General features: G+C 40.7%; 1 protein-coding gene across 9 annotated transcripts in view; it reads left to right on the forward strand.

The window, feature by feature from the left end:
- The window catches only part of INO80D (INO80 complex subunit D), a 49,319-nt gene that overhangs the window by 20,477 nt on the left and 1,851 nt on the right, over window positions 1-26,991 (forward strand). For 4 of the 9 annotated variants that reach the window (XM_082314341.1, XM_082314340.1, XM_082314347.1 and 1 more), the window contains 7 exons: window positions 4,871-5,095; window positions 7,111-7,220; window positions 9,091-9,224; window positions 10,684-10,901; window positions 11,306-11,463; window positions 12,451-13,643; window positions 17,822-25,866. In XM_082314341.1, coding sequence (XP_082170467.1) covers window positions 4,871-5,095; window positions 7,111-7,220; window positions 9,091-9,224; window positions 10,684-10,901; window positions 11,306-11,463; window positions 12,451-13,619 — 2,014 coding nt within the window. In that variant the 3' untranslated portion in view covers window positions 13,620-13,643; window positions 17,822-25,866. The other 5 variants (XM_082314343.1, XM_082314345.1, XM_082314344.1 and 2 more) reach the window with 5 other exon arrangements.

Here is a 26,991-nt window from a genome sequence, read left to right on the forward strand (position 1 = left end):
CATTCTCCGTGTACTGCTGCGTCATGGATCTGAACTTACAGCAGGTTATGATAATATATGTCAATTAATGTAAATTTTAAGGTGCAAAGTTAAAGCAAAGCATCCCAAGCATAGTATTGTAATGAAACTGAAGCATGTTGATAACAAAAGAAAATTGGGGTCTCAGTAAAGACTGTAGTTTCTGTAACGTGATTCTCTTTCACTGTGCAACTGGACTTTTTGATGCTACAACTCCCTCCCATTTGTTTAATTTTTAAGTATCGCAGTTAGAGTAACGTCGTTAATGAAACATTATTTTGTTGTTACATGGAAATTCTGAAACTTACCAGAACTTCTTACCATCTCTAAAGATTGTCCACAAGGTCAACAACAAAGCTGTATCTCTGTCATCAGGACAGACACCAGGATACTAAATACTGAGAGCCTTCAGTGAATCAAAGCTTAATAGCCGTGTGTAGACATTCCTTTTAAAAAAGAAAGGGGGTTTTTCTGTTATGAATGACCATTGGTTTTTTAGGACGTCAGCAGTCAGAGAGTGAGCTTTCACAAACACTAGTTTTAACTTAAAAGGCAACTTTAAACTGTTTTGGGAAAACATGAACAGATTTTCAGACTTTTAAATCGTACATAATTTTCAAAGCAGATATATGTATTAAATAACTTTCCTTATGCTCTTCTCTCTTTGACATTTGATCTGGTTCCTCTATAGATCCCTGTTTTTTTGTCAACTTGTAAAGGTCATCTCTGTGTGTTTTGTCTTCTATTTGTCTTAACTTCCTTTGGATTCTTCCTACTCTTTTCACATACCCAGAGAAAATAATACCTTGTCTTGACATTTTCTGTTCCATTCTAGCATTTTATGCACTTCAATTAAACACTGTCTTAACTAAATCATGATGGATAAATTCGTATATGGTACTGGCTGCTTGTGTACTTCATCAGTCTGCCCAGTGTTAGCTCTTCACCAGCTTCCTAATTTTGTTTATGGATAAACATTGATACATTCACCTGATATCAGCCTTCTAAAACTTTAATTTCTATTCTGCAAGCTTCTGTAGAGGTTTTTATTACCTGAAATGTTTCACGTTGACACTTCTGCAATGTGGTCTGTCTGCTGCTGAGGATGAATTAGTTCAGACTATTTCTTGGGTGATTTAATTTGTCAAAATGACTCTGTCTTGCTAATCTGGCAGTGCAGACTGGGGCCAATGACTTGTTATGACTCTGAATGTCGGAGGCTAATTTTACCAGAAAACCAATGGAGATTGTTTCCACAAACCTTTAGATTCTGAAATCACATACCTAAACCTATGGGAATTTACTTACTGTTTTTCATAGTAAAATTAAAGCTATTTTTTCTCTATTCATTTGTGTCTGAGCTTGCAGTCCCTGTGGGAAAAAGGTAACTCTCCACCAGCTAGCTGGATTCTGTCCTTTTCCATTTTACTCTGGAAGACAGCGGGAGGGATGCTTCTCAGAACAGATTAGTACAAGAAAGCGAACAGTTAATTTCTGCGTGCTGGACAGCTTGTTCTCAGCATTTCTGGTTGTGTGATTGTGGGCAGAATCCTCTTAACTTTCTGTTGAACTTCTTGTGTGATACTCTAGTTGCTCAGTGATACTCTAGCTGCTCAAAAATTCACCAGATTGGTTTGAAATTAATGTCTTAACAGTAATACATTTTTGAGTTCATTTGCCTTCTGGCCTTTTAATCTGTAAAATTCATATTGTTGCAGTCATCTGTGGAAACTCAGGCCGAACGTTTGCTTTTATTATTCTGTCCTTTAATTTTGAAAAATCGTGTCCCTGCGGTCGCAGGATTCCAGGATGCAGCGCTGCGAGGCAGGCACAAACGTCTGAGTTCGAGTAGCAGCAGAGGAGTTGGCAGCGGGCGCAGCGCTGGCGGGGAAGGCTGCTGGGGTGGGAGGAATTCCTCGCCGGAGCAGCAGTTCGGAGGGAAAGCAGGGGCTGTTCCCTGCCAGGGATTAGTGGAGCTTCCCCCCAGATGATTCTATTACTGGGTGTTGTAGCTTAGAAAGTATTGGAAACAAAGTAGTTTTTCGCTTCCTATGCTGAAATAATAGATAAAGTGAGTGTTTCAAGTAGCGAGTTTGAAAAGGGGGCCTGGACATTGGAGTCCCTCCTCGTATGAGCTCACTCAAAGGAGCAAATATCCACACTGTATTGTCAAAGTTGGATTTAATAACTCCCAACAGCTAGAAGAACTAAGAGAAAGAAGAGAAGGTTCTTCAAATCCCTCCTTACAGAGGGTTTTGAAGTACAGCTGCTGGCGTGTCTCTGAGTAGAGAGCATGTTCTCCTGGTTCCCTGATGGTGCCCAACTGCTCGCGCTACCCTTTTGCTCTTCCTTTCTGCTGCTCCGTGCTGCCTTTGTTTTCTTCATGAACACTCAGCAATAATTCCCCTGATGTTTACACATGGCAATATTAAAGGGAAGGGCTGGGAAGAAGCATTTTGGATTATCAAATGGTTTGCGTGCACTTTCAGAAATCTTTTAAAAAAATGAAATGCCACGCATTAAGTTGAACTTCAGAAGTTATATATGCAGCTTAAGAGAATAAACTAAATAGAAGTTAGTAAACTTGTTTATGAAAGGACAACAATAAAAGTACCTTTCGGTTTCAGTACTTGCCTAGCGAAAAATAAAAGGAGGTGTTATTGTGATATTTTTAGGTTTCTTTGAACATATAAATATGTTTTGGTTAATCTTACTGGCCTGGAAACAAAATTCTGAATAGGCTTGTAGAAACTGCCTCAAAATAAGCCCTTGTCCACTGCAGGCATGATTTCTTTCTGTCTTGTATATATGTCTTCATCTACTTTTTTAAAATGATCGCATGAACCACAGTTCAAAATATTTTAACATGTGATTACTTTTTTCTCTCTATTTCAATGGGAGGGAAGTAAAAAGTCTCAAATATGGAGACTTTTGCATTAAAAAACACTGTTTTCACCCAAAAGAAACACTTTTTCCCCCTAAGGAATATTCCTGTCTTTTCTTAAAGTTAATTTGTAACCATATTTAAAATTAAATCAGTATGTCTGCAACTTTGTTTAAAAATCTTGGCCCATAGCAGTAATGAAAAATCTAAGACCTTAGACCTACCTATATCTAACTGGTCCCATCCATGTATTCCCATTTTCTATTAATACATTGGAAAAAGGAAAATCTGTATTAAATAGCACACAATTAATTTTTTCTAAACAGCTTGGTTTTCCCAGTAGGCATTCTTTCCTAAGAGATTTTAAAAGTATGTTTTCTTTTCATCTTCAATGTGAAAAGATTTTAAACATTACAGATGTTAAATATTTTTAACAGGTTGTATTTGCTGCTAAGCATTTAATTGCAGGGTTAATTACGTGTAATTTATGCTTCTAGAAAATAATCTGTAATCTGTTTTAACAAACGAAATAAACAGTATAGTTGACTTTACATAAAACTTTATAAAAATGTGCATTTGTGTCAAGGCAGTGTTTGGTCCTGCGGAGTTTTTGTGGGCAGCCGTAGTGGAGACAGATGCCACTTTAGTGTCTTAAATTTAGCCTGTGTGTGAATGGAATAAGATTTTCCAGAAAGGAAAGTAGGTCTTAGTCATATTGCCTTTCAGGGACAGCTATTCTGCCTGCATTTCTGGATCTTACTTTATTTAGTAAATATCATGGCCAGTATTTTGCATCTCTTCTATCATCAGCTAGTTGTGGTCCGCTTTGCTGTGTGCAGGTTCGTATGTTGGCTCATTCAATCTCGCTGGCCAAGCTCTGCAGTCTGAACTTTGGGAGCTCTTGATTTGCTTCATTTGTTTGGACTTGTTTTCTTCACCCTGCCCTTCCTTTGTCTTACAGATAGGAAAGTTAGCAAAAAGCTTCTCTGTTCTATAAAGAAAAACTTAAAGGAAAAACTGAACAAAGTCTGCTTTGCTTAGATTTATTGCATGCTCTTCGTCACTCCATGAACAAAAAAATTCATTCTGCAAACTAGTGCTTGTTGTGGAGGGCTTCTGGGTAGCTTCATGGACCTTGTTTTTTTAACAAGTCCCAATGATGATTTTACTATGTTTCATGATTTTTACTTCATTTAACTGAATGTGTTGACATGGTTTGATGGTCTTGTTGATATGTGCCTGGACTTTCAGAAAGCCAAGATAAATGGGAAAAGACTTTCTTAAGCAGACAAATAATTGGATCAGTCCTTCACCTGGTCATTGTTTAGCCCTGGTCTGATTTCTCCCTCAGTGCCTTTGGAGTTAAATGTGAATTTCTTCTCCATGGGTGTACTGTAACTCAACTTTAACTCTGCAGCAAGGGGAAAACAGTATCAACTGCTAGCTATGTGAGTGTGTATTTTGGTTTAGGAAGGAAAACACCACCTGGCAGAGTAAAAAGAACTGGAAAAGGTCAGCAGTTTTGGTACTTGTTAGAATTTGACCATCTTCTCCAGCATGACCTTTCTTCAATAAATTTCCACTACGTAGTTCCCCACCCTTGTCCTCTCCATTAATTGCACTTTGATTTAAGAGTTTATATCATTTGCTGAGACATTTACAGTAAATAAAGGTTAACAGTATAGATTTTTTTTTTTTTTTAACAGCAGGCTCCAGACATTTAAATGTGTCAGACTTGATGATAAATTGATGTAATCTCTAATAATAACATACTAAGAAGGGTAGGTACCTTTAGAATTCAAAAGGGATCCTGCTCTTACCATTTCTCAAGCATCCCTGCCTGATTTCAGCCTTGGACGTTTGTGGGGCTAGAAGATGGATGCCAACTTAACAATTCTATTAAAATGACAAGTTAGCTTCCTTGGAAAAAAAATACTTAAAGCCCATTTGTTTTTATTTTCCCTCCAGGTCCGATGATGACAATGCAGATGACAGGAGTTCCAGGGTGACCAGACTTTGCACTTACTTTCAGCAGAAATACAAGCACCTCTGCCGCCTGGAGCGGGCAGAATCTCGTCAGAAGAAATGCCGGCATACGCTCCGGAAAGCCTTGCTGCAGGCGGCCAGCAGAGAGCCGGAGCGTGCTGGGCAACTGATACAAGAACTCCGAAGAGCTACGTGTGCTCGTACCAGGTTAGACCTTCCCCTGTGACTGCAGTAACCCGGGGTCTGGACAGGGTGGAGATGGACAGAGTACCCAGCAGCTGAAATGCTGAACTCTGAAACTGGTAGGCATGCACAAGGCAGAAAAACCATGGCACATAAATGCCTGTCAGTGGAGTAAAAGAAACATGGCATACAGTGCTTTCCATGAAGGCAGGCATTCTCCAGCTTTGTGTTTTAAAATGTGGGTTGTTTGTTCAGCAGTATCTGGGCCCGATTTCTTAAATGTCACAAAAGAAGTTAGTAGCCTGCTAAAATTTATTCTTATTAATTGATCTATGTATTTTGGCTTCCGTCAAATATCTGGTACTTTACTAAGCCCAGTTCTTTAGAAGGTGTGCAGTCTGGTCTGCAGTTCACTGCTTCAATTCAGATTTCATTTTTCAGACAGCTTTTTTTGAAAAGTCTGTACCTCCTCTTAATTCTCTTCGCGGCAAATCAAACTTAAGCTCACGTTTTTTGTTAGATTTAACTTAATCTAAATTAAACTTGGCAACAAAATAAATATCTTCTAACAACTCTGAAGGTTACCTTCTGTGGGAATTCTTTCTAGAAAATGTCAACATCCCTCCAGCTCTCGGCATACTGAGGGTTGGTTGATTCATATTTGTGCAGAAACAGAGTAAGTCTGAACCCTGGTGTTACGTCTGGGGTACCAGCAGCATCCTTTTGCTGTTGTGGTTTTGCTTTATGGGATGTGTGACAGTGGGGGGTAGGGGGACTAACATGAGAGGCAGGCTGGAGCAGGTTACTGAGTGTGTATTCTAGTTATGGCATGCTTTTGTTCCTGGACAGTGGTCTGTGGTTCATGACAGTTGGAGGGTTTATTGTTGGGGAGGTGGGGTGATGCTGAAGAGCTGCTCAGAGGTGTAATGTAGAGGTACCTTACTAGTTTACAAAGTTGTGTAAATGTCTCCAAACTGAAGCTACAGCAAAACCTTGCCAGAACTGGCAAGCTCTTGCTGTTTTTTTTCCATTATTTTTGCCTTTTATTATGCTAAAAAGATTATGTTGTTTTGGGTAGACTGGCAAAGCCAGGTATGCCTGTCATCACTGCTCTGGTTAATTTAAGTAACCACAGACTCTTTTCAGTTACGAAATTTTCACAGGAGTAATATTGCTAACTAAAACTTTGCTCAGTCAAAGTGCAGTCGATGACAGAAATGGCTGAAGGAAAACAGTCAGGCTACAAACAGCTTTTTGTCAACCTAGAAAACGTGTACAGAGGTGAAATTCAGCCCTGGAATCGCCAGCTTTATCTACATGAAGGTGACAAATGCCTTGAGAGCAGGCTAACACTAAGCGAGCTGTGTAACGCTTGCAGTACTCATCCACACTGCTGTCTGGTCGCCTGCTTGCAGCTCAGGCTCAAAGCATTGAGGCTGTGCTGAGGAAGCGCTCAGCTCCGGGCACCTGCTGGTGGATTGGGCTGTAGCACGTTGATGAGGGAGAGCTTTTACCCATGTTGAGCACGCTCAGGCTCTGCCACTCCAGAGCTCAGTCTAAGTTTGTCTGAGCACATGCTTGCATGTAAGCTCTGGGGATGCTCGGCATGTTTTGATTTATGGACAGGCTTGGAAGTGCACTTGACTGCCCATGTAGACATACCCAATACATTGTATTCTAAAGATTGACCTCATTTTAAGGGCCACCTGTGTTGACACTCACTTACTGCTGTCCTTGGCTCTGTTTCAGGGTGTTGTAATATTTACATGGTAGTAGCACACAGCACCTCTCATTACAATTAAGGCCCTGTGAAATAAAGAATAATCCTGTTATTGCAGTCACTCCTTCACCTGTCATTGACATCTATTCTGTATCCCTGTGTAGAGTCTGGTAGTAGTGTGCACCCATCTGGATCATGACACACACATGGGTGTTATAATTTTTTGTCCTACTGTGCCACGTTCAGTGCAATACTTGTGCTAAATAACCACCTGAGACTCGTTTTTTGTCTCTAAACTCTTTTATGCTTTTTTTTTCAGCACAAGCCAAGCAAGGCAGAGAGATGCAGAACCCACAACCTGTAGTGGGACTTCGAAGGGAGAACAGTGCACTAACAAGGCCCTTCCATTCACCAGGCATTGTTTTCAGCGTATCCTCTTAACTCTGTTTGGGAGTTGCATGGAAGCTGTTCTGTTTTAGGGGTTTACGTTTGTTTGTTAGGTTTTTGCCTTGACAAATATCTTTTCACAAAGAAATACCTATTTGTTAGTGTCTTATCAACTACTTTGCTTTTAATTTGTCTGTGTGATTTGGATGTGTAGACAGTGAAGATAAGTAGTTTGCTATTGGTATCTATCATAGTCACATTGTTTTACTTTGTAAGCTGTATTTAGTAGGTGCAAGAAGTCTTTACAAAAATTATCATCTTCACAGATGACTTGGTACAAACCACGTGGCTTTCAGCCTCATGGCTTTCATACAGTTCTTGGTAGGTAGACTAACTACCTATGAAGGGTTTATGGGAACAAGTTTTTACACATAGTATAAAAAGATGGCTTACACTGACTAGAAAGATGGAAATCTAATACTTTGCATTGTTTAAAGAAGCAGAATAGAAGGAGTCACAGAATCCAAATTCTAGATGAGGAAGAGTTTCCAGTGCTGGGGATTTCAAGCAGTCTGAAAAGGATGTTCAGGGTCAACGCATGAAGGTCGCAGAAAGGAGGGATCACATTAGATGTGAGGTTTGATTCTGAAGTCTATAAGCGGGCAGAATTCTGACCTGGAATACTTAAGAATTCTGCAGACTTTGTCTTTTTTGTTTTTAGCTGAAGAATTTTTGTTGGAGTGACTCCTTTTGTTTGAGCTTTTTGTTTTGTATTTTAAGGAACTAGTGCTGATCTGTTCCAGTTGCTATCAGACTGCAGCACCTTTTCAGTCTTTTTGGTTTGCAGATGCCTTGTTTTTCTTGGTTGATTTTTGCAGACCCCTTAGAAGTAGTCTGCAGAGCAGTTCAAAACCTTTATGAGAGAGCATCATGGTGTGCAGCTGTGTTTGGGATTTGCCTCATGATTCTCATTTTTTTTATTTTTTTAAAGTTTAAGTGGTCTTGCTTCTTGGTGTGCGTAGAGCAGAGAAGTCAAGACTAGTGATTTTGCATTTGTGCCCATTTTTCCCCTGTGCACTTTCTCCTCAATGGGAACAGTCTCTCCTAAAATGAGCAGGCTCTTGGTTCTGACCCATCTGTCCAAGTCTGCCATCTGGACTGTTCTGCAGGTTTTCCATTTTCTTTGTCCTTTCTTTTGCGTTTTAACATTTTCTGAACATACATAGTGATGTTGAGGTCTGAGAACTGTTCAAGATGGAAGGAGTGCTTCTAATGTTGTTTGAAAAAACACAATGAAATATCTGTTTGATTTGCTCCAAGTCTGGAAACATTTTCACTCCTGCAGGGGATTTTTTCTGAAGGAAATCTCAGCAAGCTTACGTTTGGATTTACTTGACCTTTCTGTCTGATTGCACATCTTTTTTTCAGAGGAGCAGGAAGGATCTTGAAACTTCTTTGTCTGTGCTCTAAAGATAAATGCCAAGAATGTACCTTAAAAGATTGAATTAAGAAATACTCTTTCTTTAATGTTTCAGTATGGATTGTCATTAGTCTGTAAGGAAATAGTCCTGTTGACTACACTGTTCCAACTGCTACTATTGATCTATTGATTAAGACTCCAGGAAAAGGCGTCTTTTTGCTAAGAACTCATTAGTGAAATGGCTGCTTCCATAAAACTATTTCAATATATAATAAAATCATTAGACATTCCGCATGAATGCAGTTTTTCACTTTAAAAGTTGAGTTTGAGCCTTACCTAGCTTTGAACTTGAATAACAAAGTTAAGGTACTCATTAAAAATAGCTTCTATGGACAGGTAGAGTTGAAGGCTCTGGTCTTCATCAGATTGATAAATCAAAGGGCGTTCCTCCATCGTTGCCTCATGTGTTATTCCTGATGCAGAAATGCACAGATATCTTATTGAACCGTTCTCAGCAGCTCTTCTCAAGTTGCACAGCCAAGTTTGCGGATGGTCAACAGTGCTCTGTGCCAGTTTTTGACATTACACATCAGACACCTCTGTGCGAAGAACATGCCAAAAAAATGGTAAGTACAAAGCCAAAACTGTAATTATTTGCGTATTGGGATGAACAGGAGTTTTAGCCCCAGTCTTTCTATGAACTCTTGCTTGACAACTAGCAAGTTTATGAACTTAAGAGCTCATTTCCTTTTATTTTTCTTAAGAGGGTAAAACATGCCAAACATTCCCAATTAGTATAAAGTATGTTGTGAAAATCTTTTACATACTTTTGAGGATATAATAAAGTGCGCATGAGAATATCCTTCACTGGAAGACATTTAATTCCTCTCTTGAATCAAGAAATAGAAAATCATTGTCAGAGATCCTGTGGTCATTTTATTTGGGCTCACTCCTGGCCCTTGGATCTGAATATAGTATAAGTGTGGTATGGTAAGAACGCTGCATCTCAAACAGTCTCAGTACACGGGGCCCAAAATATTTTCTAGAGGAAGTGCAGACAGCAATTACAAGCATACAAATAATGGTTTTGCTACTTTATTTACCTTTTGGTGACTATTAGAATTTATCTTTAACCTTCTTCAGGGATCTGCGGATCCCAGAGGAAAAGCAGTGGCCTATTAAAAGTGGAGTGAATGCAGAAATTAAGATGATGTCGTCTGCTCTCCTTTTATGCCTCCCATCTTCCAGAACAAAACTTTTAGGATAATTCACAAACCCACTTCTGTCTTGCCCCTCCTTCAGGGCATTAGGCCTAAAACTGCCTGGTTTTTTTTTTTCCTTCTGTCATCGGGTTGTTGTGGGTTTTTTGTTATTGTTTCTGTCCAGCTTCTCCAGTACTTGTTAATTATGGAGTTTTCTGGATTAAAATGTGAGGGTCTGCACTACACAGATTTGTATGGGATTTCTCCCCTCTCCCAGGCAGTGTGTCTCTCTCTCTCTCTGTGTCTCTCAAGGTTTACTTCTGTAGTCCTCTGCCATTCCCAGTATGATGGCAGCTGAAAACTGATGATGGTTTGGTTTATTTTTTATTTGGTCAATGATTGCTCTTCAAAAGCAATGAGGCCTTAGTTGTTTACCCATATCCTTACCCTAGCCCTACAGTATTAATTCCGTTTCCTCAGTGCTGTCCGTCTTTTATGGCACTGTGCACTTGAGGACGCTGGCTTCAGCTGCTGCACACTGTTCCTGTTATCACCACCTCACAACAGTGTTCTGTCTTTAATACTTACAGGAATGCTGCCAAAGGCTGCAGTTTTGCACTGATTTAGAGTTTGTTATGATGGTTTTTAAAGTGACACTGCATGATCTCGTATTTAGCATACCTCATAATTTGGTCTATGTGACTTTTGCCATTGGGATGAATGAGGAGGGAAACAACTTAATTTTTGTAACCTTGCCTGGGTGTAAGTTAGCAGTCTCTCTTGCATTACATATGAATGGCTCTGGAATGTCCAGGGGGGAAAAAGCAAGGAAAGCAATACTTGTTCTTAATATACTCCCATTGCTATTGTTTTATTCCCAAAGGACAATTTCTTGAGAGGGGACAGCTCCCGTAAAGTTCAGCACCAGCAGCAGAGGAAACCCAGGAAAAAAACGAAGCCACCTGCACTTACCAAAAAACACAAGAAGAAGAGAAGGCGAGGCCCACGCCGGCCCCAGAAACCCATTCCTCCTGCAGTGCCCCAAGGGAACCTCACCATGCCTGCCAGTGTCTCACTGCCAGTAGAGATGCCCCACATACGGTCAGTGGTAGGCCTGCCCCAGTTTGCCCACTGCTAGCTTGAACGTTGCCAATGAGCACTGTAGAAAGGTGTGATGTTGCTGTGCTGATCAGCATCTGGAGCAGGGCTAGAAATTGCATCTCCATGTGACTGTTGAAAAAAACCTTAGAGTGGGTCATTCTAGATTGAAGCAATTTTTGAGTTCGGATAAAATGTCTTGCTCCTGATGCCTAACTTATGTATTTAATCGATAGGCTAAGTGTAAGCTTCCTAAAGAAACTTTCTAAAAGCATTTTTTCCCTAGATGATGGGGGGGGGGGGGGGGAGGTGTGGGGAAACACCCATTATAGATGGATATGCATTCATAATTGTTGTTTGGATGAATCAGAGTTGAATACCATGGACTAACGGTACTTTCTGTCCAGGAGCCCCTCCACACCAGAGCTGAGTGCTGATGAGCTGCCCGATGATATCGCCAACGAAATCACAGACATTCCACATGACTTGGAATTGAATCAGGAGGACTTCTCTGATGTCCTGCCGCGGCTGCCCGATGACTTGCAAGATTTTGATTTCTTTGAAGGTACCATTTAGTTTTATTTTATGCTAATGTGAACACATTCAGTGAACTGAAGAAGTGAGTGTTTCTAAAATGCATTTGAGGGGTTGCTTGCTTTCCTACAGAGGTAATAACTTCTTGACAAGGAAGAGTGCATTTGCTCTATTGTTTGTTTGTGAGCTCTGAAGTAAAGCAGACTTTAAGAAGACTGATGTGTGTAGTTCTCTGCTTGCTCTTATAATTACTGCTCTGAAAATCCTAATTGGCTTAGTATTTTAATAATTCATTTTACACTTTTACTGCCTGTCAATGTTGCAGTTTAATCAAGAGTATTCTCAGTAATGGCATCTTTCTGCCATCGAGTGGGGCCAGAATCACAGTCAATGTTGGCCTTTGATAAAAGGAGAAGAGAGTGAGAATAAAATCTTTAAATACATTTTTGAAACTAGCTTTTGATCAGAACTGTGCCTGAATTTCTGGATTCTAAAGCTCAGTACCTATCACAGATAACAAAGACATTAGAACAGCCCAGAGTTGGGGTATGCGATTTCTTTGGTCATTTTCTGATACAACATGACATCAGACTGTGTTTGAGTTGAAATTAACCTAAAGTATACTGACTGTGTAGATTTTAGGTCCAGGCTGTAATGTGGTAAGTAGAAGGGAGTTTGCGGACTATTTGTGTTATTGCAGCATTGAAGAAAATCTTATGTAAGCATTTTTGCTTTAAGTCTAGTGAGTCTGGGAGGCATATTGTATTGTAGTATGTGGAAGAGGAGGGCAGAGAGAAGGAATTCTATTGATGAGAGAGGTGTATTTTCTTGTTTTTCTTACCTTGCTTACCTAGTGAAGACTGGTAAAGGAAATTTTCTGTGTACCGCAGGCCATTCTGGCAGTTTATCATACACTGCAGCTCTGTACTGAACTGTCTGTACATCTGCATCCTTAGAGTGCCACTGCCGGGCTCACCTGAGAGGAGCACGCTAACTTCTGGTGTCCCTGTTTCTGCAGGTAAAAATGGAGATCTCCTTCCGACTACAGAAGAGGCTGAAGAACTGGAACGGGCCCTACAGGCTGTGACTTCTCTCGAGTGCCTGAGTACCATTGGAGTACTTACACAGACAGATGGTGTGCCAGTTCAGGAGCTGTCAGATAGAGGGATAGGGGTGTTCTCTACAGGTGCTGGAGCTCCAGGAATGCAGTCCTTGAGTCGAGAGGTTAACACGGATCTGGGGGAGCTGTTGAATGGGCGTATAGTACATGATAATTTCTCCGGTCTGGAGCTGGATGAGAACTTGCTCCGTTCTGCTACCTTGTCCAACCCACCTACGCCCCTGGCAGGGCAGATCCAGGGGCAATTCTCAGCCCCAGCCAACGTCGGCCTTACTTCTGCCACTCTCATAAGCCAGAGTGGCCTTGGGGAGAGAGCCTTCCCAGGACAGTTTCATGGACTTCATGATGGCAGCCATGCCTCCCAGAGGCCCCACCCTGCCCAGCTGCTGAGCAAGGCAGATGACCTGATCACCTCACGACAGCAATACAGCAGTGACCATTCACACTCCTCACCCCATGGAAGCCATTATGATAGTGAGCATGTGCCGTCTCCCTACAGTGACCATATCACATCCCCTCACACCACATCCTTTTCTGGTGATAACTTGGCAGCTACCTTCTCAGCAGAGATGCCCATGATGGCACAGCACTTGCTCCCAACTCAGCTGGATGTGCCACTTAGCGGGGTGGTCAACCCCAGAACTCACTGGGGAAATCTTCCTGTCAATCTTGGGGACCCCTCTCCGTTTAGCAACCTTCTTGGTGCAGATGGACACCTCCTGTCCACCTCCCTGTCCACACCACCTACCACCTCGCACTCAGAGACCACACAGCCTGCCTTCGCCACTGTGACCCCCAACAGCTCCAGTGTGCTTCCGGGGTTACCGCAGACCAGTTTTAGTGGCATGGGTCCTGCCTCTGCTGAACTCATGGCCTCCACCTCCCCTAAACAACAGCTCCCTCAGTTCAGCGCAGCCTTTGGGCACCAGCTGAGCTCCCACAGTGGCATCCCCAAGGACCTGCAGCCCAGCCACAGCTCCATAGCTCCTCCCACGGGCTTCGCAGTGACCGGTGCCACCGCTACCAGTACCAATAACGCATCTGCGCCCTTCACCACCTCCAACTGAGCTTGTCTGCCTGGCTCTGTGCAGGTAGATGGGGGACCTGTGTTTTCTATCTTTCCTTTTTTCCTTTTTCTTTATTTTTTTCTGTCCTCCCTTCCCTTTTTTTTAAGAGGGGGTTGAGAAGAAGACCCCTGCTTCAGTACTGACCAGGGTTAGCCCTCTGTGAACCTTGCTGTAGCGTTCACATGTGCTTGTTATGCACCGGTGCTCATTTATTGCAGGCAGGTTCACCGTTCCCCAATAATTCCTTAAGGATACAGTACAGTTACTGGATGTAATTGATCTTAGAAGTAAGAGCTAGAAATGGGAAGATACCTCAGATTACTGATGCATGTTACTGTTTCCTAGGGTTCGGATCAGTGCTTGCCATCCCATTAGCATCTGGTAGAAAGTTTTCCCGTGGGCAGAAGTCTCTGGCATGGAAAACTTGGCTGCACGCATTGATTTGAGAATGGTGCACTGAAGTCCTAAATCAAGATCATGGTTCAAGGATGAGTTTGGCAGTTTCTTAAAATAGTCTCTTGACCTCCTCTGTGTGCGTGTGTGTGTTTGGGGTGCAGGGAGCAGCAGTTCCTTTTCTTCTTTTGGTGAAGAAGTGGGAGTTGTCCCCTTCCAGAACTGGTCACTGTTCTTACTGCATGCTGATTTTTGTTTTTTTATTATGATGATTTTTAATTCATTGAGCAGCAAGGGGATCAGTTGACTGGTTGCCCAGAATCTGAAGGCTGATGCGAAGTTAGCCCAGGGAAAAAAAGAAAGAAAAACAGAAGGATTGAAATAGATCATGGATTAGTGAAGATTCCTGTACAGAAATTCCCTCCCTTGCTGAATTACTGTGGCCTTGTAGCGTTGATGATTTTGCCTTTTCAAGTGTGGCTTTGTCCAGAACTCCTTGTCTGACAGGCTGACAGGTATTTCCCAGCTGAAACTGGAAGAATTTGGTTGGTATTCTGCCCATCCACACAAGTCTAGGTCAGACCCTTTGGTAAGTTTCAAATGGATGTATTTCTCAAATTATGTCTAGCTACTGAGACTTTCCTGGATAGTTTTTTTCCCCTCTGGGAGCCATATAGTTTTTTCAACACTTGTAGGGTTTGATGCTCTGTATGGGAAGCTGAATGTATGTAAGGAACTAGCAGGTATCTATCAGCAATCATGGCTAACCAAAAGAGAAATCACTAAAGCAAAATAGAAAGATAAGAATTCCTTCTGTCTGCAGGACAGTTCTGCTTTTACTGCCCACCTTAAAGATAGTATTCAGACTCTTTGGTAGTAATTTCAGTTCTTAAAGAAAGGAGTCCGCTAGCTTTAATTTTTTTTCCTAATTTTATTTAATGTTTTTTAATCCAAGAAATAACGGCAGCAGAAATTCTGAGGTGTTTACTTGCATCTCTTTATCAGGAAGGGAAAAAAGGAATTTGCTTGTGACTTTATAGGGCTCAAACTTGCTACTGTACTCTGACTTTGACTGTAAAAGTAGCTCCTACTTAATATAACAAGTCTCTGCTCTTCTTGGTTTGTTTCTGAGATGCAGATGAGAGAGAACAGAAAATCCCACATTTCAGTCTCTTACTGTAGAAGACAGATTTCATTCTGCCTTACAGTAAAATGTCCTAACTGCATGTATTCTAGTCTAATTCAGGAAATTAAGAGATACCAAGCACATGTAATAGGGAGGCCTAGTAAATTGTCTGAGCAAGGGATCATTGAATGAAGTTTAGTTGCTAATAGAAATTCATGTTGTTAGCAGTCAGGCCCACACCGAAATCTCTGACCGAAACCTCTCCTTCCATCCTGCTAAGGAACAGAATTTAAATGGGATAGGTCTTGTTCTTCTTACTATTGTAGCAATCATACTATCCCTCTTTTCTTGAAAGATTTGTTCTCCTTAAATATAAAGGAGTATTGATGATGCATATGTCCTTTTCTGAAATTGCGAGTGTATGTGGGTGGAGGAAACAAAAACTATTTTCATGCTTCTGTTGTTATGAAGTCCTTATTTCATACTTGGTAAAATAGATCTTAATAATATAAGCCGAATATTTTTAAGTGGTGATTTAAATATGTTTGTAACATTTAAATGTTTTTAAATCATGTAAAAAGTTGAATTGAAGCCTATGAAATCCTGCTTGTGATTGTCCTGCTGATTGAGGAATGCCCAGTGGTATTGTGAAATGAGGCAAATCTGACAAGGCATTTATTTATTTTTGTATTATGTTCCCCATACTTTGTTGAGGAGACAACTGTTTGATTTGCAAATGATTTTTGTTGTGTCCGTATACCTTCTTCAATGTGTTTGGATGACTGGCTGAAAAACAGTGGAGAACTAGTATACCAAATGGTTAATTCTTTAATCTGCTTGTGTATTCATGTCATTTTAGAGGATGTTAATTTCTATAAATTGGTTTCAGGACTTTGGTCTTGAAATCATTCTCGTGCCCATCAAACTCTTCAATGAAGCTGCAGCTAGTGCAGAGTATATTTGCCCCACATCACATTTCTCTTTCTTAGCAAATGCCAGGGGGGAAGGGAGGAGGGGAACTGAGAGCCGAGTTGTGCTTGCTCGCGTTGGTATAAATTATGGAGGAGCTCTTTGGTCTAAGGTCACTGTGAGTTTGTACTGGTCTAACTCGGAACAGAACCCAGCTCCTAATCCGAGCATTGATTTAGACAGGGAATTTCAAAAGCTGCCAAAGCTATGCAGGTCCATAGTTCCCATTTGAAATCAATGGCTGTTATGTACCTGCATTCCTCTAAGGCAGCCCAGGATATCAACTCTCTTCCCCTGCTTAGACTTCAATTTTTGTATATCCTTGATGCCTCTTCCCTGAAAAGTGACTACGTAACATTTTCCAATGAGCAAACAAAGTTTGCAATAAAGCTGCACTTTTAAAAATAAACTTCGATTTGTATACGTTTGAAATAGGAATCCCTCTGTCCTGTCTGACACAGAGTTCTGAAATGGGCCACCACTCTTGCCTTTTCCTGGTTCACCTCCCGTTTTTTCACTGCTGCTGATTTCATGGTTACAGCCTACCAAGCAGTTACGGGTCTTGATCTTAGCTTTACAAGGTGGATCATTCCAGGTGGGCTTCTACACCCACACAACCTGTTGACTTCAGTGAATCAGTGTCTTACTGTTGGATGTGAGAGATCCAGTCTGAGAGGTATGTGCAGCCAGAGATGTTTCACACCTTTTCCTCTGGGAAATACTGCAGGTCTGGTTAAGGTAGTCCTCGAGGCTGTTATTTATGTGGTTCCCAAGTAGAATCCATGCTCTCTTGCAAAGGCTTTTGAGTATCATCTCCTCATATAGCAATTAGCACTCTAATCACCCTTTCGCCAAAGAGCCAGTGTAGCAATTTCAGTCCATTGATTTGAGATGGTCGATACCTGTCGTGCCCTTTACGTGTTAACAAATGGAATAAAGCTAGTGGAACCTAAAAGTTAATTTCTTTACATAAGATTATGTAAAACATGAGTTTTAAAGAATTGAAAAAAAATTAGAATAAAATACCAGTAACATCATTTTTGGAAATAATAGCACCTCAATTAGTCTTTGTACAAAAGTACTTAACACAAGATGAACTTTGACAGTGTACAGAGGCTCATCAGGAGCAGCCTCATGCTGGCCCGGTGTGTAAGGCATTCTGTAAGACACACTTTGACGTTTCCTTTCACTTAGGAAGACTTTACGCTAACTTTGAGTGGAGCCATATGCACTTAGATACCTGAAAGTTGATTTATTCTTTGGCCTTGTAATTACTATGATACAAGAAGATGTATGTATGATGCAAGAAGCTGGAAAAGATGCATCATTTTGTCTCCTCCTGCCTTCCAGTTTCTCCAGGTTCTTGCTTAGTTCCCTTCTCGTTAGTAGCATGCTTCTCTCTATGATTGGGCATAAAGGCTTTAAATCAGTAATGCCGAGAGGTGGCACAGTTGCAGGTCTGCCTCAGGCATTGTGGAGGAGACGGCAACAACTAGGTTTCCCACTTCATTCAGCAGGTTAGTGAAACGAGGATTTCCAGTTCTCATTTGGAAAGCATTGGAAGGCTCCGAGAAGCTTATCACCTGCTAGGCAAAAAGCAGAGATGGTATTGGAAGTACAAATGCAAGGAAAAAAGAAGTCCAAGGAGAGTCATCCATAATAGCAAAGAGAAGCCAAGGGAAGTGACTTTTTTTTTTTTTTTTTTTTTTTTTAGGGAGATGAGTATTAGTTCAAAAACTGGGAAGTTCTGTTGTGAGCTGTTAGGCACAGTGTGATGCCACTGGCTTCGGGGGCACAGCCAAGGCGAAGGGCCTAGGATTGAACCTGCAAACCAGTAGCCAAGTTCAGTTTGAAGCTTCATTTTGCTGTAACTACATCTAAATACAGTCTGGGATTGAATGTACTTGCCAGGAAAGAAGAGTCTCATGAAGGAGTACAATAAGCAGTGGACAGGTGTCTTCTCTGAGAAGCTGGCCCTGGTGGTTACATGGACATGTCGTTAGTCTGCTTCTGAACTCCAGCTCCTCCCTGAGCTCCTGCAGCATTGTGGCTGCTGCATTTTCCTGTAGGCATCGGGGCAAGGCTCCAGGGGTATTTCCCCCTGTCTTTGTGCTGCAGCAAGCTGAATCCACTGGTGAATTCTCCAACAGTATGAGCCTTTGGGCAGGGAGGAGGGAAGAATTTTTAGAAGAGCCAGCTACCTGCAGTTGAATCTTTCAAGACCTTTAGGGTATGGGGACAGTGGCAGGAGGTGCTTTCAGCAGACAAACAATAGAAAACTTACCTGCAGTGAGGCATTTGGGTGGGTGTCTGGGCAGCTTCCCTGGTGGGATGTTTCCTTTTGCTTTTGTATTTTTACCATTACATGTGAAGGAGTCTCCTGTGCAGGCCTGTTGCAAGGGTTGTTGTTGGTGGAAATATTAACTGAAGGACTAGTTTTGGGCTAATGTGCTGATCTTTAGATTTTTGATCTTCTGGTCACAAGGTCTTTCTGATTTCGTGGGTAACATTTAATGATGGGGTGTTGTGTGCTGCTTCTCATACCTCCTTTACTTCCTTCTTCTGTACATTCTTCATCATTCTTTCTTTTATTCTCCCATTCTCAGATACTTCTCCAGTGTAAGTAATGCCAACTGGTAAGTCTTCCGTGGTCCTGAGCGAATCTGAGTGTAAAACGAAAAGGAGGAGAGATTCCTGCAATTCATAACATGTATTTTGGATGCTAGAACGACAGTGCAATAGATCAAAGTATTTCTCAGATCAGTGAGTAAGATGATGTTTCACGGCACGCTAATATGTCATGAACTAGATGCTGAGGGTACAACATTGATCATGGGAGTGCACACACTGGCAGTGAATGTGCAGGCATTTTTGACAAGAGTTTACCTTCTCACAGGCTCCTTTTCTTTTGAGAAGTGCATCAATAGAAAGTCAGGAAGAAAACTTAAATTATTCTTTTTAATACCTGCAAGCACAAATAAAAGTAAGGAGGGTTGGTGGAAAAATCTACATTTGCGTTTACTAAACTTAAACTTCGAGGTTAGGAGAGGTCTGGTCATGAGAGACCTTAGCTCTATCAGGTAAAGTTTTAGTTTTGTCTTTAAAACTAGACAAAACCACTGTTGTTGGGAAAGAAAAGTTTGGTGGAAGAGAAGGAGTTACAAAAGATGTGTCTTAGAACAATTTTCTCACTCACGTCTTCAGCCATGTTTTTAAAAAAAACTAACAGTGACTGTTTTGGGAGCTTTTCCCTTTGCTTTTCTGCTACTTCTCATGGTGGCTGGGTTCTTTGCCTTCCCCTGTTTTATTCTGCTTTCACATACCCCTTCTCTGGCTACTATGGAATAAGGTAGTGGAAGCATGAAAGGAGAAAGTGGGCTTGGCCATAGATTGACAGCAGTAGTTGGAGAAGGCCTTCTGTCTCCTTGAAGTAAGTGTTGACACCTTTTCAGTCTACTCTGGCTCATAGAATCCGGTTTGGAAGTGAACAGGATGAAACTTGGGCTTTTGACCTTAAAACCGTACTTACTCGATGTAGAAAAATGCATTCTTCCTACTCCTCCTCCTTGCTAGTCCCCCAAACACACACACAGTCAGATGTCCAGAGTACCAGTGTATCGACCGCATACGCGTGTTGAACTTGGTCCAGTAATGCTAATGTTTTACCTGCTTTCTGTCGTTGTCAGCCAGTGCCCACGGAGGTGAACTCTGGATAGGTAACATTCCCAGATACCCTCTGGAAAACTTTAACTTTGGTGCAGATTGCTCTGATGTAGCTAACTGCAATGGCGTTGGCTTCTACCTTGGAGTGGACTGATTTATCCTGAAATGACTCTCTAACCTGCGTCTTAAACAGTGTAGTTGGTTCCGGTGCAAATAGATTCATTCTGAAGCGATGGACAGTTCGATTCTCATGCAAAATAGCTACATCCTACCAGAAGGGGTTGAACCAGTTTCTCTGAACAGTGATGACCTTCACTGTACAGTTTTGGGTATGTCTCAGGGATTCCTTGTGGAAATAAGGGCAGTTAACAAAAAAAAAAAAATAGTTTTAAAAGTAAATAATAATTTAAGGTAGAGCGTCACCTAAGTGAGAGCGCAAGAAGGAGAAATCTTTGTTCAGTTTTATAGTCCACGGTGTCTGGCTTAGGGACTTTTTCTCTTCTCGGGGCTCTCATCTCAAGTTCAACATACAGAACCTTTTTCATCACGCTCAGCTTTAAACTTTTTATTTAAAGATACCCTTCCCCAATGAGCTTTCAGAATACTTATTGTAGATTTTAAGAGAAATGGTATATTAATTTATGCTATTAACATCACCTCATAAATTATAAGTTTTATACTAAAGCTGTATTGAGTGTAATGAATTATGTTGCATATGTGTTTTTAATAGCTATAAAATTATATACAAGCTTTTTTGGAAAAACAAACTAGTGAAGCACCTTTTTACACTGGATCTTTGCCGTGTCAAGGTGTACAGCTATTCTTTGCTACCTTGCAGATATCTATATCTATATATAGATATATATATATAAATAAAATAAAATGGTATCCTGTATCAACAAAGCATAGAACTCTTTTTAACCCTTATATTACTGTTCCTATAACTCTTTTTAAATTTTATTTTGAGTGTTACATTCTGCAATAATTTATCCGTGGTTTGTACCTATGATTAGAAATTTAGTTACAGGGTAAATAGATCAAATTAAAAAAATCCAACTACTGTAGCTGGAAGTTGTGAACCAAGTTTGTAAGACCTTTTCTTTTTTTTTAATGTATTTGTTTCCAGTTAGCTCTGTGAGTTGGAATTTGAAAAGTCAGAACATTAGGAATCTACAGTGTCTTATTCAGGAATTTTTCCCCTCCTTTCCTCACAAAGGAATTCCCACTGTGACTTATAAATAGAATTAGACTGCTTGTGTGCATGTATGTATTATATATACACACAAAAAATATGCATTGGGGGGGGGATGTATGTGCGATACGAATGTGTATATTGTATGTAGGTCATAGTTTTGTAAAGAGAAAAGTAGTCCGGAGGTGATGGAATGTATTGTAGAAATGTGATTATTTAGTAGGGGGTTGTTATGTCCTCACTGTTGTATAAATAACTGAAACTCTCTACTACATAATCTTCTGTTATAAGGCTAACTCTGATATCATGTCAATTTTACTGTTTTTTAAATGAGTTGCATTGAGCCCTGTTTAAAATGCCATGAAAATACCAAGCTCCCAAAGACAGCCTTTAAATAAAACAAATGGGGGAGGAGGAGGGATGGGAGAAATGAGCGATATTTTTCAGGAGAAACTGAAATGGGAAGGTCTGCATTCGGTGGGATGGGGAGGCATAGGAATTGCGGTATCTTTGCAAATGAATACCTGAATCTCCTATGGTCTGCCTTGGAAAATGTTGTCAATCAGTTCAAATTAGGTTGTAAGGGGCACTGTCTGTGGGGTGATCTCTATTCTGTAAAAGGATCCTGTCTTCAAAGTAGATTCTTTTCTTTCCTGAGGGTCTTGGTGTGTATTAATTTTGCCCCAAAATTGCTGTTGTGGGATTGCAGAACAAAATACAATTTTGATCCAGGGAGTTTCACTTGTGCTGTGAAATTCTGAATTAAATTATGGCCATTTAACTTTTTTTTTCATAATTGGAGAAGGAAGATATCTGCATGGGAGTTCTCACTTGAAACTGTGAGAAGTCAGAAACATTCTTACAGATTGGCTTACTCTTCATACTGTTCTATTTAGGCTGGAGAAAGTAACCTAATTGTTATTTATTCATACAGTATCACTTTTAATGCTGATGATCCTGGTGACTTCAAAAATCTGTTTAGAAAAACAGAGCTTCCAGTATTGCACAGACATTTGAATTTTTTGAAGGCTTTTTTTAAGCAGTTGCAAATCAAATCTTAATTTTCAATTTTTTTTTTATTTTTTTTTTATATCCCCCTCCCTATCAGTATGTTGATCTCCCCCAGGCATCCCTCCCCCTTTCCCCCTCCCCGCAATTCGTTTGTGGCACATATGCATACAAGTGAAAGGGCAGGGAGGTGGAAGTTGTCAGAGGCCTTTCCTTCTGCTTATTTGGTGGTAATGGGAGTTAGCAGCATAAATCTTTATGCCTTTATGGGAAGAATAGACCCATTTTTGTGTATACCTGTACAGAGAGATATATCTGTATATGAGATGTTGGTAGCACTTTGCTGAATGTGGACTTGCCCTCATGATGTACAATAAATACGTATGAATGCAATCAATCTAAATCTATATATACATGCATACAGATGTATAGATGGAATATATGTTGTATCACACACATGTACACTAGTTGTAACATGAGTAAGTGTGTGAGCTAAAGAGAGAGACTATCCACGTAACATATGTGTAGCAGGTAAGCACTTGTGCCAAACCAGGTTGTTGTAATTCTTCTGAGGGATTTGGATGACATCAGTGACTGATCTGAGCTTGGTCACCATTGATTTGTGTTACCTCAGCCCTCACAGTGGAGTTTCCTTGGTACGTTTCTGCTTTTGTTTATTCTATATTACTACTCATTGAGGCCTCTTGCAATGCCAACCTCTTCTGCTTCTCTGCTCCATTGCCTCCATTCCAGCTCCCCCTTGTCCCCGCATTTCTGCAGTTTCTGTTGCTAAGAGCAGTCAGCTTTAATGGCCCAATCCAGCTCTGCTTATGCATTCGGGAAATTCTCTTGGTGACTGTAGTGGCAGCTGAATTGGGCCCTGAGCACTTGCTTGAACTTACGCAGAATTTCCCAGCTATTCAATTGTGCTTGAGTACGACTGCGATTGATTTGCAGATGAACACAAACTTTTCTTAGAACCTGATGCAAAGCTTCCTAGCATATTAAAAGGTTAACCCAGGATTGCATTTTAGAGGTAAACGTTCAAAATGAGAAAAATACACCCACTGAAAATTATCTTCGATTTTCAGCCCCAGGGAGAAAAAGGGAGTTTGGTTTGTGTTTTCCCCTGGCGCAGACAGTAAGCAGAAGGCAGCCCTGTGCTCTGTTCTGAGCAGCGGGGTTGTCATCAAACATATCGAGAGAAACACAGCTCGTTACATTTTACCATTAAACAGACTTTAAAACGAGCCGCAGAGTTGACCATTAACATGCTAGCACTTTGCATCTAATTGTGTATTGAATGATCTTGGTTATGCGAGTAAATTGTGGTTTTAAGTATTTCATTTTCTGTTTTCTGGCTAAATGGAGCTTCTATATCCTTTTAGCAGAAAGCAGCTGTCAGAAACCTGCTCAGTCACATTTAAGCACTGTTGAAAATCTTGGCTAGCTTAGGCTTCAGTTTCAATGGAGAATGCTGCTCCAACTCTGTCACCGAGCCATACTGCATTCCACGTTTTCAGTATGGATATGGCACAATTTTTCTTGGTCACAATTCAGCCATGGAATTTTGTCTTCCTTGCATTTCTATTAGAAAAAGGTAACTGGTGTAGTGTTCCATCTGAGCTTTCATGCAATCATACACGACGATTTCTATAATACATATGTTCGGGCGTGTGTATGGGTATGTCTGTGTACTGTGTGTGTATAATACATATACGCACACATATATTACGCTATTTCAGTTTATGTATGTGGAGAACGTACCTGTTGGTACTCTCCTGATATATACTCATGCATACGTATATTAAATATGTATATAGAGTGTAGATGTCCTGCATATACATGTGTATATGTTATGAACCTTGGTTGGCAATTTTTTTTCCCACTTTTTGCAAATTGCTGTCCCTTATGACATATTTTCACTGAAGCTGCATTATATAGAAGAAATGGAGAAATGTGTTATCAAAGTTTTATTTTAAAAAGGAGACTCTTAATTATCTAAAGCCATTTGTAATTGTCTTTTGAATTTTTACTAGAAGGGTTGTTATTTTAAAAAAGAAAAAAAAAAAGAGAAAAACAAACAAACAAACAAAAGCAAGCAAACAAGCCCTTACTCCCACCATCACTTAGATGGACATAAGAAAGAAATGGAAACACAAGTTTCTAAGTTTTTATTTCCTTAAGGGGTTTCTGAGGCATACTGTAATGGCATCCTGCCCCATCCCCCCTTTTGTCCAATTATAATTAATGATTCATGGTTTCTTTTACACAGCTTTTTCCCTCATTACTTTACTTTCGTAAATCATTGTTCACCTCCTACATTCAATAGTACTGATATCACTAAGGAGATTTCATGTCCTTTTGTCCTTTTCAGGAGAAATACCAGTGCATCACTATTGTGTTACATTTTAACATACTTTGTGGAGGATGGATGTTTTTATTGAAGATGTCTGTAACAAGTCTTTAACTTATTTAATGTGAGAAGCCTTCACTGGAATCTATCGTTTGTTTGTTTCCAACCAGTTTCTGCAACTGTTTTTTCACCAACATATTAAGTAGTTCCCTTCTTATTTGATGCCTGAGGTTTTATGGTTTGGGTTTATTGTTGTGGATTTGGTTTTTGTTTTGTTTTTTTTTTTCCCCTCTAATTCCCCAAAATGTTTATCTGCAAGTGGAGCAACACAGATGTCAGAATCTCAACCAATATCCTTTTTGCAGTTAAGGGTGAATATCTTTACCCTAGATTAATAAAAGAGAAGGTGGCAAATGGACAATCCAAAGTGCTTAGAGGGAATGCTCACTCTTTTTAAGGCTGTCTCAGAGAAGTTTGTGTTTGGTGTCATTTTAAAGGTAGCTTGATCACGCTTTGATATCAGAAACAGCCTTGTAACAAAAAGAGCCTCGTACAGTTGTTTGGCCACTAGAGTTTAAAATGTAAACAAGTTGCAGTGGGAAAGCAAAGGTGAGGCAGTGTATTTTGAACCAGTGAATTGTAGCTTGCAAACGTACCTGATTTTGAAGTAACTGCATGGTAGCAAGGATTAGCAGTCTCTTACACCCCTTCCTTCTTCCCTCTCATCCCTGACACATGTGTTCAGCATACCGTACATTGGGAAAAATAAACAACTTACTCCAGTAAAGCTAAATCCACTTAATGACTGCTTAAAGGGAACATACAAACTTGCATCGCCACATCCCGTCTCACAGTATTAGCTGGAAGACTAGCTAATACGCACAAAAAGCCCGGCCCAGGTTGCTTCTGCGGATGTGTCGCTTTCGGAGAGTGTGGTGCACGGGGATGCCCGAGAAGAAGGGTTCCTTCCTATGGGATCCCCGGCAGCGATGGCAACTCACACTACTGCTTCTAGTGCTGGAGGCTCACGGACAGCATTCCAGGGGCGGATAGGAAAGCTCGCGTTTGTACTTTCCCTTTAAATAGGAAAGGTTGGCTCACATGTTCCTCATACTTCTCAATGAATGTACTGTATTACCATGTAAAAAAAAAAAAAAAAAAATCAATGAAATGATAATAGATTGGTCTCCTTTTGTTATCTGGTCCTTGTTTAATTTGTTTAAGGGTTTTTGTATACAAAAGTTTACATTTTTATGTATATTTTTCTTGTGTAAAAACTGATGTAATATGTGTATAAAACACTGTATGTATTATCTGTATATAGTGTGACAAAATGATTTTCTTTCTTTCTTTTGGATGTATTAATAAATCTTGCTGTGAAGTAGCTGTGTTTACTATGATGAAACCCTCTTCTCCAAGCCATTTTGCTACGTCCAAGATGTATGAATATTGCCAAGGCTGAAATCTAATCCATAAAGTGATTTCTTTTTTTCTTTTAAAACATATCCTAAGTACAGTTATTAAACTGTCCTTTGCTTAGATAGCTGTAGAGTCTGATTCTGCTCTTGCTTATTCTCTGTTGCTTTCTAATGACATTAGCTAATTAGTTTTGCAAACAAACTGGGGTCTTCAATCTCAGTCCTGATTCTAATTATAGTGCTTTCTAGCTCTGGATCACTGTCCTGGAAACCAGATCCTCTTCATTTTGTTTTCTGGTTTGAGTTTGCAGAACTGTACTTGAAATATAATTTAAGGGGTATAGAATAGAATTTTGTCTTACATGTTGTTATGTTTTCTGAGATTTAAAAAATATATACCTGCTTCATCACTGAAACTGGTAAGTTGGAGTTTGGCATTATTTTGAGGATTAGCATGTGGATGAGAAATGATGGTTGCTGAAGTGCCGCGGCGCTCCGATCAGCTCTCGGGCAGGATTGCGAGGCCAGGGCATGCCTGTGGTGACTGCCTGGATCGGTAAGACGCCAGGAGTTGCTGTTGCCTTGTTTGGATGCAGACAGCTGGGCACTGGGGGAAAGCTGCTGTTCCTGCCGCTCTGCTGCATCTGGTGTGAACTAGCCTGCCTTGGTGCGCGCTAACCCCTTTCAGGGTGTGCTCTCGGAGAGCAGCTTTTCCACAGTGGCTTGAAGGATGTCCTCTGTTTAGACAGCACTACGCCTTGGACACTTTGCTGTAAGTAGATGGTGGCTGCATCTTCCTCTCAGCATTTGTTTTGTCAAGTCTTCCCCTTTGCTTTCTGACATGAGAATGTGTGCTACAAGTGTGTTTGCTTTGCTAGTCTCCATCTCCAACATGTTTGAGGTTGTGACTCGTAAGGGAAAAGCAGTCATGTACTAGGTGAGACTGTCTTCCAGTTCTGTTTTTCATAAGCAGTCTCACTTAACGCTGCCCTGGTCATCGGAATAACTATCAGCAGAGATTGATGAGAAGGGGATTCAGTAATCTGACTTTTCTTTTTAATGAACAGCAGCCCAGCCATTCTAGACAGTGTAATTAGAGCTGAGTTTCAGTGCCTGATCGTAATTCAGGCCAAGGGATAAGCAGTGATAGCGAATGATGTAGTCTTCCGTGCTAACACACTGCAAATGTTTTGGGGCAAAGGATGAAACCGGTTTGCGCTTTAATATCTTGCCTTCCTGGGAGATGG

This window comes from Platalea leucorodia (genome assembly GCF_965183815.1).
Source record: "Platalea leucorodia genome assembly, chromosome: 5".
NCBI classification, from domain to species: Eukaryota; Metazoa; Chordata; class Aves; order Pelecaniformes; family Threskiornithidae; genus Platalea; species Platalea leucorodia.